At 36.6% G+C, this 12,271-nt stretch overlaps 1 protein-coding gene and 1 non-coding gene across 9 annotated transcripts in view; both read right to left on the bottom strand.

Annotated features, from left to right (window-relative positions):
• The window catches only part of LOC125763785 (disintegrin and metalloproteinase domain-containing protein 10 homolog), a 59,304-nt gene that overhangs the window by 19,032 nt on the left and 28,001 nt on the right, over positions 1 to 12,271 (bottom strand). For 7 of the 8 annotated variants that reach the window (XR_007418396.1, XM_049427296.1, XM_049427295.1 and 4 more), the window contains one exon: positions 5,460 to 5,483. The exons of the other annotated variant lie outside the window; for it this stretch is intronic. Coding sequence is in view for 6 of the 7 variants with exons in the window: in XM_049427296.1 (XP_049283253.1) it covers positions 5,460 to 5,483 (24 nt within the window). In the remaining variant the exon portion in view is untranslated. The remainder of the gene's footprint in view (positions 1 to 5,459; positions 5,484 to 12,271) is intronic. 8 annotated transcript variants of the gene reach the window in all.
• Trnan-guu (transfer RNA asparagine (anticodon GUU)) lies at positions 9,987 to 10,060 on the bottom strand. Its single transcript has one exon. It is a non-coding gene; the product is annotated as a tRNA-Asn (tRNA).

Genomic DNA, 12,271 nt, shown 5'->3' on the forward strand with positions numbered 1-12,271 from the left:
TATAAAAAAAACAAATATTAAAATTGATCAAGTATAAAACATACATCAGGGAGCAAAAGACGAGTACAAAACAACGTAAGAGCACATGTACAGCAATGCATTCTCCTGAAGAATGCCATTCAGTCGAACATTTCACTCATTTGCTGTTTTCTTTCCCTATCCTCACCAGTTTAAAAAATGTGTAGAATGAAACTCACAGCAAAGGAAAGAAGCTGAATCAAAATAATACACCTTGTTCTCGTGCAATGTATCTCATAACAGCTTTACTGCATCAGTGACAAGTTGCGCCAACATCGTTCCCATAGGATCACACACCTACCATTACAGAGTAATTCATTTTCCCATTTCACTGAATAGAGCAGAGTCCACCGATAGAGCCCACAGAGTGTTGTTGCTGGTCGCCCAAGTAAAGTTCTGTAATGTCGTGCAAAAGTGTAATTGCGCTTTTTTCTTGAGTGCATTTTCGCTCTACCTTGCGCCCGGTAGATAGCTTTTCCATTCACAACTTCGACAATACAGGTCCATCGAGCGCGAACATTATTCCTGGTTCATTTTAATGTCCCTGCCTTTGCCCCTTTGCTACACTTTAGCTGCGCCATCTTGCGTAACATGATGCTTGCGCTTTGTTTTGGTTTCTTTTTCCGAATGGTGTACACCGCGCATCACATCACGACCAAAGTGCAATCGTTGCAACAAACTGCAAGAAGATGATGCATTTCCACAGTGCACCTTCCACAGTGTTGATGACTTTTCCATTGTTGAACTGGTTCTTATCATCTGTATGCATTTTACTTTTCAAATGGACTGCGCGGGACACGGAAGGGAACGCAGCAGAACGAAAAAAAACGGTTTCCAACACGGAACCGGACAGCAAATATCAGGGTCAGTGTGTCACATAACAGGGCGGTGTGCATCTTGTGTGCGAAATCGTGCACGTGTTGTATACTACCAGGTGTTGGACCTTCTCACCCTGTGACCTTTTACAATTTCCTTTCATTAGAATGAGCAACGGGATGTAAACATTTCCTTGACACATTTCTCATCGACCCACTTTAGCAGATTGCACACCGGGGTTCTTCACAGATAACCCCAAAAATGATGAAGGTAGACCATACCATGACCAAGCAAGCGAGCTAGCGAAACGTAAAACAAACAACCGTAATCACCGAAACTATTTATTCGGGAAATTGTTTTCCAAACTGCAACTAACCTAGGTTATCAGCCACTGGATACCAGGACTTGGTTTTTGGTTACTCCCCTCCACATAATGCATTCTCATCGCAGGAAAATGTTGCACAACATATGGAGCAATGGCAACATAGTTTAAAGAGTTTTCCTGTTTTTTAACCTTTTTTTTCTCTGTTGGTACTAATCCCCAAAACAGGCAGCACAAAATCCAACGACTCGTCGTACAAAGTCTGCCGCGCGGATGTTACACGCGCGGAAGCGAAGGCATGCAACTGTATCTCCGGTCCAAGAGTGCATGGAGAGATAGATAGCTTGTCCCACCGGAAGGTAAGAAAAAGTTTTTAATGAAATTATACGAATTTAAAAATTCACACACTTCGCCCAGTGCTCTCTGTCTCGTTGGCTTGCAAGTGTTAAACTTTTCTCTGTATCATTTATTGCCTCTGGTTCGTGTTGAAAACTAGACGACACAATTATGCTGTAGTTTTTTCTTCCCTGACTTTCATACTATACAGTGCCAGAAATGAGAGAAAAAACAATAATGTTTTAAAATGTTTTTCGAGACGGTTTATTTATTATATCATACTAGAATAAACACAGACAGTTGCAAAATAGCGTTTATGATTAAAAATTCTATAACTCGAAGGATGTAAATAAAGCGAATAATAGGGAAATTCGTTTGAATTACTCAAATTTTATTAATAATAATATCAGATACTATATATTATTTGCCACAAATTCAGTAGGTATAGTCGTAGCAGTTTATTGTGCAAAACTAGAAAACAAATATATATAAACCAGGAAGGATTAACATGTTCCACTGTCAGGTTTCTATCGATCGGCTAGGCAAACTGTAGAAACTTAAACTCTCTCGTAACATGTTGAGCTGTAGAAGGATTAAAGTATTCGCCACAACACACCTATTTCCACCAAGAACAGAGGTATAACATCTCCTTGCATAATACATCAAAAACATTGCAATTGTGCGGTTTCTGATATTGTTTTCCATCGTTCGAGCTTTTTCAACTCTACAAAACATTTTGTTGTCTTGACTTTTGTTGATTCTATTTTATTTTAGCGTTAGCTGCCCCATGTGAGATTTCTGCGTACTGGATATGAATAAAGTCCAGTTGTGTGACATAAAACCATAATGTCTTTCAGATCGAAATGTTTCAAAATTACGCGCTTTACATTTACATCAAAATACACCGATCAGGGTTTTCAGTGTCATACTGGTCAAGTGCAATTTTGATGAAATTTTCAACTCAATGTCTTCACCTTGGTGCCGCTAGCAAAGTGTATCCACATGGAAAGTATTGCTGCCATTGGGCCACGGAAAAGGTCACGGTTCGTAAGTGAATTTAATTACTAAACGCAATAAGTTGCGCTACGGCCGTTACTGCAAACTGTACTTTTGCTTTGTGCTGAAATTGTGCACAAGACGCCCTCACACGCGCACACGAACGAATGTCATTAGCGTGAGCATTAGAATAATTGTTCTCTAGCCGGCTCGGAAAGCCGCTTGGCCATTCGTATTCCCTTATCATCGCCGTGAAACGGTTCGTGCACAGGTTCTTCCCATAGCCGGTCAAGCGATGCAACGCTGCTGTCTTCAGGGGAATTAGGAAGAGTGCATTACGGTGCGAGCCCTGCATATTGTTTGCGGCCCTGAAATGGAATCTTTGATAACAGAACTGCAGTAGTTAACAAAGTGCGTCGTTGTTGTTTCAAGTTAATGCTGTGAACCGAACGTGCAACGTTTTAGAAGGCCGGCACGATCGCTAGCGGCATGGTCGATGATGACGGATTTTAAAGTGCTAAAGTTTTATCTAACCTCTTCACTGTTCTCCACATGCAAGTTGCTATTAGTCATGGGAAAAACTCCATTTTATCCGGAGTCGCAATATTCCTACTCCAGTAGGTGCCCATGGCTAGTCCGGCTCCGGACCTATTCGGACTCGACCGGACTAGCCTGGACTCACCCGGACTCGACCGGACTCACCCGGACTCGACCGTCGGAGTCAATTTTGGTTTTTTGTCGGAGTTCATACGCGGAGTCGGAGTGGATCCACGATTGCACTTCGGATTACCCATCACTACTCCAGAGTCGAAATGGATACACAATTCCGCTCCGAATTTCCCATCACTAGGTGTTATGTTTGCCAGCATTCTTTTTAGGAAAACACTTTAGGAAATTAAGCATGAAATGTTACAATAGGGTAGTCCGTCCTACTGAATATAACAAGTATTAACAAGTTGTGCAATTAAGGGTATTAAATTTCCAAGAATTGAACGATAAAATCATATTTACTTACTATTCAAAATGTGCATAGTACCTTCAGTAATTGATTCCACTTGACTATCATAGAGGATACAAGCACATCAAATTTATCACGAAAATCGGTCATGAATAATATTAAATTGTTAATATAAAACTATCAAGTTCATCGAACATATTTATTCGTTTATATTTATTTACTTCTTATTGTGTTTTGTATTCATTTAATATTTAAAAAAAACTGTTTTTTAAGCAATTAAGATAACTGCAAAACAGTTTTAAGATACTGCAGCAACATACAGTAATTCTGCTTTTTTTGTGTTTAGGGTTGTTTTGTTTTACATGAAACACGACAAGGACACATTGTTGTATGAACATTGTATCGCCGACAGCTTTTGTTATGCTCCACATAGTTCAAGGATAGCAAACCTTAACCACACAGAAACCTAGTTCTGACCAAGATAAACAATGTTTTTTTTATATCTTTTATCTTCTACTATCGCCTGCCTCAGCCCGCAACGACAACAAGTGTTCGTTGTTGTGAGATTCTGGCGGTCGACAACTATGGGAGACATTTAACTTATTGTTTTGTTTGTCTTTGAGTAACATTTCTCATTTAAGTTTTCTTGCTTCAATAGCAAAACACAAACATTCCCATAGTTGTTGAATGAATATAGACAACTGAGTAGAAAATTAGTTATTTTGAGCTATGTATTATGGATATTTTTTTACCGAGAAAAAAGCTTCCAAGAAAAACAAAACATTTTTTTATGTAGTATAAGATAAAAGTACGATTGGAACGCCAAATGTAGCAACAGGTTGAACCGATTTTTCTTTGGTAAAAATAACATGACGAAGACTCCCTAGGCCGGGGTAAAAACATTACCATGGGATATTTATCAAGGATTGCCCGAGTGCCCTAAAAGGTTTCAAGTAAGCCTAGGAAAAACAGTACACAAAAATCAACATCAACCAAAGGAATCCCAAGGAACATAAATACGAAAAGCCCCAAAAACCGAAAGCATACCCTCATCTGTGTTTTCTGCTCACCGCAGTCAAACGAGATCCCATCCCGTTTTGCCTTCGAGCAACGATCGATAGCGAAAAGAAAAGATCCATCTTCTGCCATTTCGGGGCAGAGGATACACATCAGATCGAAAGGTTTCATAGACAACAGGACACTGAAAAAAGCAATTTAAATATTCATACAACAGCAAACCCTCCTCCCTTTTTCTGCCCTCAATAACAACAGTCGGGAGGGTGTGGAAAATTTGAATAAAATTATTTCATCGATACGCACACCAGTGTCATATACCCTCAGGACACCACACCACGTCGTTTGCTCACTTTTTGCACTTTCTGCTGCAAAGCAAGCGAACAAAAGCTACCATTTTTAAATCACAATCTAAAGAGCGTTAAGCGTGCATCCATCGTGGAAAGCAATTTAATTTTAAAAACCTTTTTTGCCTCATTAGTGTCATATGTATTGTAGTCGATCGTAACATCAGCTCGTACTTTGTACTGAGTACGTCAGCAAAGTCACTGCAGCATCTAACGAGCATAAACTCAATTGACACCCACAACGATCAAATTTTTTTATTCTACTTTTGAGCATCTGCTTACTCGTTGCACAACCGAACGCTTTCTTTAGCTTCAAAGTAAAGCTCTCGAGTGCGTCACAAGGGCAGGATATTATTTCAATTATTTCAAATTGATTTCATTTTACCCCGAAGTACTTCACAATAGGAGATGTGTATCGTTTCATTGAAGGAATATATTGGACAATATTTTACTTTAAAAAACCCAATGAAGTAGCGCCTTTATAATTCCCAAATTATTATTTGAAATGATTAATTTGAAGTGTTTGATAACTGAATCGTTTATTCTTGGAAGGCCCTGTAATGACGCTTTTTAAAATTAATTAAATTCAATTAAAAATGTTGAAGGTTCGTCTTAAAAAGCTAGTCACGCAAAATCCTTGGGCAATACATACCTTTTTTTGATTCTCTTACGTAACCTGAAAAATAAAAATGAAATAAAAAATTAAGGGACGAATCATAAATGAGTGAATATAAGCTGTGTAATTATATGCTTGATTTGTGTATCGTTCTACCGATTATCCTCATTATTTTATCCTCGTTATCTTGGAATTTGGGACCATCATTTTATATGCATTAAACCCCAACCAGACGCTGACATCACAAATCTCTACATTACAACTTGGCCTGTCTCGTTTGGACTGTCACATTGCAACATTCAAAACCATACATACTTGAGTGTATGATATTAATGGATTCACAAGGCGAACGAGCTGAATTTCACATTCAAGCTAGACGATAGGAGAAGGAAAACGATGCAAGTTTTTCTTTCTCACCCGTTGCAGTGCATCTGTTTTGCAAAGGGTGTGTCAAATAGAGGACAATGTAGAGGTTGAGTGTAAATTTCACCAAACAAGAGACTGGTGAAGTGTACGATATTTAAAACACAAAATCTCCAGCCTAAGCTGGCATGGAATAAACATGGTCGGGAAACGGCTTTATGAATGCCACATGAAATATGTATTCCATGAAGAAATTTCTTTTTCCGGATGCCAAACGTATGCAAGGAAGGGAGAATGAAAAAAGATCCAGAACCATATGAATATGCAACGACGAAGATTAATACGACAGGTGGAAGGAGAAATTTTCGGTGCAAAAGAAGTTTAATCGTAATGTAACACACAATTTATAGGACACTAAAATGACAAGCGAATCATAAATTTTTAGCGTAATTTTGCGCAATAAATATTCGAAGAAATACTTGCTAGACAGCTTTGAGCATAATTTATTTTAGTTAAAAAAAAGAATGTCCTAAAAATAACACCTAATCATCAAAATTGTTTTTGGCATTTTTAAAAACTTTTTTTAAACATTGTGTGTAAAGTGATACAAACAAAAATGTCTACTTCACTCAATTATTTTTCCATGCTTTAAAAGTAGAACTACCGGACCAGTCATTTTGACTGGAACGCTTAATTTTCGTCACATTATTTTTGGGGGTTAAACAATCCTAAGGTAGTTGAATTGCTCCAACTTGTCGAAATTGTTTAAAAATTAACCTTGAACGAAAAACGCCTAAAACGCTTGGTACTTCTAGTGTTAATAAACTTCTAGTATTTCTAGTGTTAATGACAAACCATTGCACTATACAATTGACCTTACAAATGACCTTAAAAATAACTTCTTATTTTCACAATAAAACTGCATCGTTCGCTGTGATTAAAATCACATGGAAAGTTTTGCGATGAACACGCAACGCACGTCCTCTATTTTGCGCTGTTTTGATTAATGATTTCCTTCACAATTTCCTTCTCCATCCATACCGATTGCTGCTTCTTGCAAATATTCCAACATTCCTTCCGGTAATGCAATATTGCACCATAAAGCACAGGTTCAAATGAAATCAAGTAACACAAATGAAACTATTTCGTGTCGGCATCGGACAGACAGAAGAAACAAAAGCAAACCGTTTGTGGGTACACATATACAGTAGCTGTCGGAGCATTTCTTTATACATCGCGCACAGTGAGTACAAACTTTTCTTTTGTACCTTTTTTTTGGCATTAACACCACCAACATGGACCCAAGATGTTTGCCCTTGGAGACTGGAGACTTAGATGAAGTGCAACCGGGCGCTGGGTACTAAGCGCTGACGGTCGCGAGAGCTGTGCTGACGAAGACATTAAGCACACTCCGAACCGGGAGTTTGTGAGTTTAAGCAAAAAAATAATAATAATAAACTTCCAGCCAACAATGGCGGATGGGAGACAAAAAGTTGATGCTGATGATGGCCCCCATCGAAAAGCAGCAGTATCATAATATTTCACCGCGAAGTTGCTGCGAGTGAGATTGTTTTGTTGTCTTTTCTACGGATGGGAGTTTTAACTTTTTTGGGACGTAAAACATAGTGCCAAAAGTTACCGAGTTACGTTTCTTCTTTCCAAGACATGATGTATGGAAGAGATTTAAGGATTGCAATGAAAATTTTCTTTTGTGGAAAATGAAAATAAAATACCTTCCTTTTTTTTTGTTATCTTAGATACCTGCAAAAATGTAAACACAAAGTTTTGTTATGCAATTTTCTTGATAAAGCACTTATATTTTACTCAGGAATGAATTATGAACAATTTAGCAAGTTTTTCTCAAAAAATAAAATTCAAAGCTTAAACATCTCAGTTTTAAGGCTTAGGCTTCAAAATAAACATAATAGATCAATTCAAAAATAGTCAAACTATTAACAGTTTAATGAGATTGATATGCTTGTGCATGTGGATCATTTCCGTCACATTATGTTTTGGGGTTAAACAATCCTAAAGTATAGTTGAATACTTCAGCTTTTCGAAATTGTTAAAAATTAACCACGTACTAAAAACGCTTCAAACGCTTGGCCATTCTAGTGTTAATTATCAATTTCGAATAGCTATTCTATTTTTTTATGTTTCTTAGAGATAATACTATAGTATTATTAGATATTTTAAAATCTTGCATCCAATACTACAGAAATTTATAAGTCGAAAAAAAGTTATGTATTAAAACTTTGGCGTTTCCGTCAAAATGACTGCTGCGGTAGTTCTAGTGTCAATTAAAAAAAATCAAAAATTGTTAATACTAATATTATTAAATTAAATTTATAGAATTGTAAGTGTATTTATTATAACATTGACGAATATAAACACAATTATCACATTTTGGCGAATAGGAAAAATCACTTTATCCCAATAAAAACAGAAAAAATAAAGCACACACACACCGCAGTAGCTTCACCTCGACGCGTTTATTTGCGGCACAATCGAACGTGAATCAAAGCGCCGGAAAAAGCACACCTCAAAACGCACACACGCCATTGTTGGTTGCCAAAGACCTTGACATGGAAAAACGCGGCCGAGGGCCACCGGCACCTACACCTTGCCTTATTACGAATTTTTCATTCGTTCATTACTTTCCACCCGCTCGCAGTGGGCCAATGGTGCTAAAACTGATTATGTTTTGGCCCCGGTGCGAGCCAACCGGGAAGCGCCCCCGGTGAACCAGGCCTGTGTGTGTGTGTAGTTTTACGCTCGGTCTGTCTGTCAAAACACTACACGGAGCGCGAGTGTGTCTGTATGCTTCATCATCATTTCTTAAGCTTTCGAACAAATTCAAACGCAACTTCCAGAAACGAAACCTCAATATTGAGAGGGAGAAAAGAAAAGTGTAGCACCAAGTGAAAAACCGTTTTGAATTTTCTTTCCGTGAAATGAAAGCATCAAACAAAAACTAACATTCAGGGTGCCGCATACATCGTCAAAGTGGAAATAAATAATCGGCAAGAAAACTCGCTTCACAAGTCTTCTGTCGGTCTCGGTCTTCGCTGGTAAAACAATGTTTTTGCTAAACCTTGGAAACCGAAAGAAGAAAGTTTAATCATTAAATTTCCATACGCCTACATAATATACGAACACTTGGGAACAAACTGTTTGCGTAACGATCTTCGGAGGTAATTTGTATTTGTTCTGTCATTGCATTCTACCGCTTTCGGATGAATCAATCTGTACATCTGTGACAAGAATTTTATCAATACTTTTAATTGACAAACGATAAAACGAAGTTTAATTGTAATATTGTAGTAATTGAAGATGAAAAGGTTATTTATTTAAAAAAAACAACAAACTAACGCATACCATGCATCATCTATTTTAATTATTTTCCCCACGTCTTTTTTATGTACTTTCTAAACCAAAAATGCAACGAAATTAAATTGAATTAATAGGAATTTTATAAGCATTTTGGAGCACCGCTCTTTAACTACTATACACAGTAATTAAATAGCAACTTAATATAAATGAAGCATGACGCATTGAATAGAAAGATTTTACAATTATTGTTTGTAATTAGAGGAAAACGAGAAACAATATGGTGTATTTTACATAACTATATTTATTTTGTTAGCGGAAATACTAGCTTTAGCTCTATTGACTCAATGAACTGGATATAACAAATGTTTATGAGAAACATGTTGCAAACGTTATTTAAGTTGATGGTAATTCTGTTTTGGAATTTTGTATTTTCTTCAAAAATTATTTACTTTTACGTTTCGTTTTATTAATCTTTAAAGAGCACAAAATTACTAGTTTGTGCTATTGCTATTATTAAAAAACCTATTTCAAATTAAATATTGCTGACACCAACGATTGATGATTGTTAATTCGATAAGCCAGTTATAAGCCAGTTTTGTTTTTTTGGTTGAATAAAATGCCAACATGATTATAACGCTTTTGTAAATATCTTTGCTATATTCGAATGTTGACAACTTATAATGTGAAACAGTATATTGAAATTAATTAAGCAAACTGCAAAGCAAATAAAATAATAAATCCCAATAAAATTAACAGAAGAAGATCCATTTTTTTTTCTTACAATTTTCACCTATTGCGGATCGAAAATCAAAAAAGCGAAAAAGAACAAACTTATTTTAATAGCTTAGTGTTGATAAAAAAATTCTGCGCCCCCGGGTGGACTCGAACCACCAACCTTTCGGTTAACAGCCGAACGCGCTAACCGATTGCGCCACGAAGGCACTTATGCTCTCCGTCTCTAACACCGCTATTTCATCTTTACGTGTCGAACTAAACATTCACATCTACCACCGCTACTATTACTGAAACATAGCGAAGTGAGATACAAAAAAAGGAATGGCCCAAACAAACTTAACTAAATAAGCTTTGTTTTGTTATTTCTATTCTGACCAAATCTATCCTTTTTCTAACATGTACACATTTAGCTTTTTATGCAACATATAACCATTGCAGTCGAGCACAGGAAACATAAAGTTAACCAACTAAATCTCATTTTAAATGCATAATTGCAATTGCTTTAATTGTAATAATTTTGCTAAGTACAACAAAATCATACCCTCAAGTGGCTACATGCGATGTAAATATGTTTACATTCTGTCTACCTTCTGCCGGGCACAATGCGTTAAAGTTGCGTTGGTTCGGTCCGTTCGCATCATACACATGGAGGGGCAATATTAAAACCGGCGCTCAAAAGCAAACCACACCAGCACACGATGCCGGGAGAGAAAGATTGTCAGAGCAAATTGTGGTTGTTTCGTTGTTGATGATAACATAAACTTACTCGGCTTGAAGCACATTCATCCACAGCCCAACACAACACAAACAGGGCAAGGGAAATGTTGGAAAAGTCTCGAAAAAAAAAAAACTAATAATAAAGCAAATAAAACTTTAGGGGTTTTAATTAGCGATTTCCCTTACTCTGCACATGAATTACAGCAGGGTGTCCGCGTATGATGAGGAGATGCTGCTTTTGCGTTCTTTTGCTTAGAATCCGCGTTACGTTACACGGTCTACATCAGCGTATCAACTTGTACGGTGGAAGTTCTTTGCCCGAGGAAGTTTTGACTCGTCTAAAAAAAACCATAACTCCGTGCAATGTGGAACGGGAGAAGTATGAGTGTATGTTTGGGTTTTTGTATAAGAATAGAATACAAATTCAGTCCTTTTTTGCTAGTGGACAACTAGTTCAAACAATCTACTTGGATCTATTGCGAAATCTAAGTCTTATCAAATTTATATCATAAAAGGAAAAGAAATCCATTGGCTACAAAATATAAGTGATAATAATTATTTTGCAATTTTCATATCATTATTGCATCTAACGAAATTAAGCAATCTTTTTCAAAAGTCTTTACTGCAGTCATCCTTAACATTAATTACTCCTTATGTTAGGTATCACTATGTTGGACAATGTATTCAACTAGTAAAAAACATTATTATCCCAAACATCTACATATACTACACACCATTACATCATAATCACTACACCACACCCAAGTGCTTTTATTCCGACGTATGAAAAAGAACTCTTGTGAAACAAAGAAACTCTCAAGAGATAAATTATTTACACACGCAAAATCATAATATGCGTGTCTGATACGAAAGATCCTGTTATCCTGGGAACCATTCCTTACCAAAAAAAAGGAATGCCTTCTTTCACATACACACATAAAGCGCAATGCATATAAACGCTCCTTCGTGTTCTTTGTTTCAATCGCTCGCATGGACACGTGGGACTAAGCCACGCCAGCCTTCTTTCCAAAGATGTATAACATCCTAATCTGTGGATAAGACAAATTATGGTAGAGAAAACCTAAAGACGAAAACGGAATCTATTTTCCCAGCAGATAGAAATAATGTGTGTCGTAGGTTGTTTGGTTTCTTAGAACAGGATTTGAGATGCCCCTAACATATCTGCTAGTGAAAATGTACATCATAAGCCAAAGCAAATAATTCCAATTAACCATCGGCAAAAATATCAAGTTCATGTATGTTCGTGGGTGTTATTCGCAATATATTGAAATAAGTATAACGTTTTCCTTCGCTCATGAAAGACGGTTGGGGCGGATGAACCGAAACATTCATATTTTATATTTAAGCAGCTTATTTAATTTTGCTAACAAGAATCCTTATCAAAATTGCTACAGCGAGATAAATTTGCATTTGTTAAAGGATCTATCTACAAACCAAAAATTTGTTTATTCAACAAATTTAGTATTAATCAATAAAACTCTTTTGGAACATACATACATACGACAGAAATGTTTCAAATATTATGTTTAGCCATCACAAGAAATCAACATGTAACCTTAATTTGTTTATGTTTATGTATTGCAACATAAGTAATACAGGATAAATTACATCAAAAAATCTGACACATTTACATTTTTGTACAAGCATTTTTAAGTTATTTAAAACAAGGCTTATTGTTA

Source organism: Anopheles funestus, chromosome 2RL, assembly GCF_943734845.2.
Source record: "Anopheles funestus chromosome 2RL, idAnoFuneDA-416_04, whole genome shotgun sequence".
In the NCBI taxonomy this organism is placed as follows: domain Eukaryota; kingdom Metazoa; phylum Arthropoda; class Insecta; order Diptera; family Culicidae; genus Anopheles; species Anopheles funestus.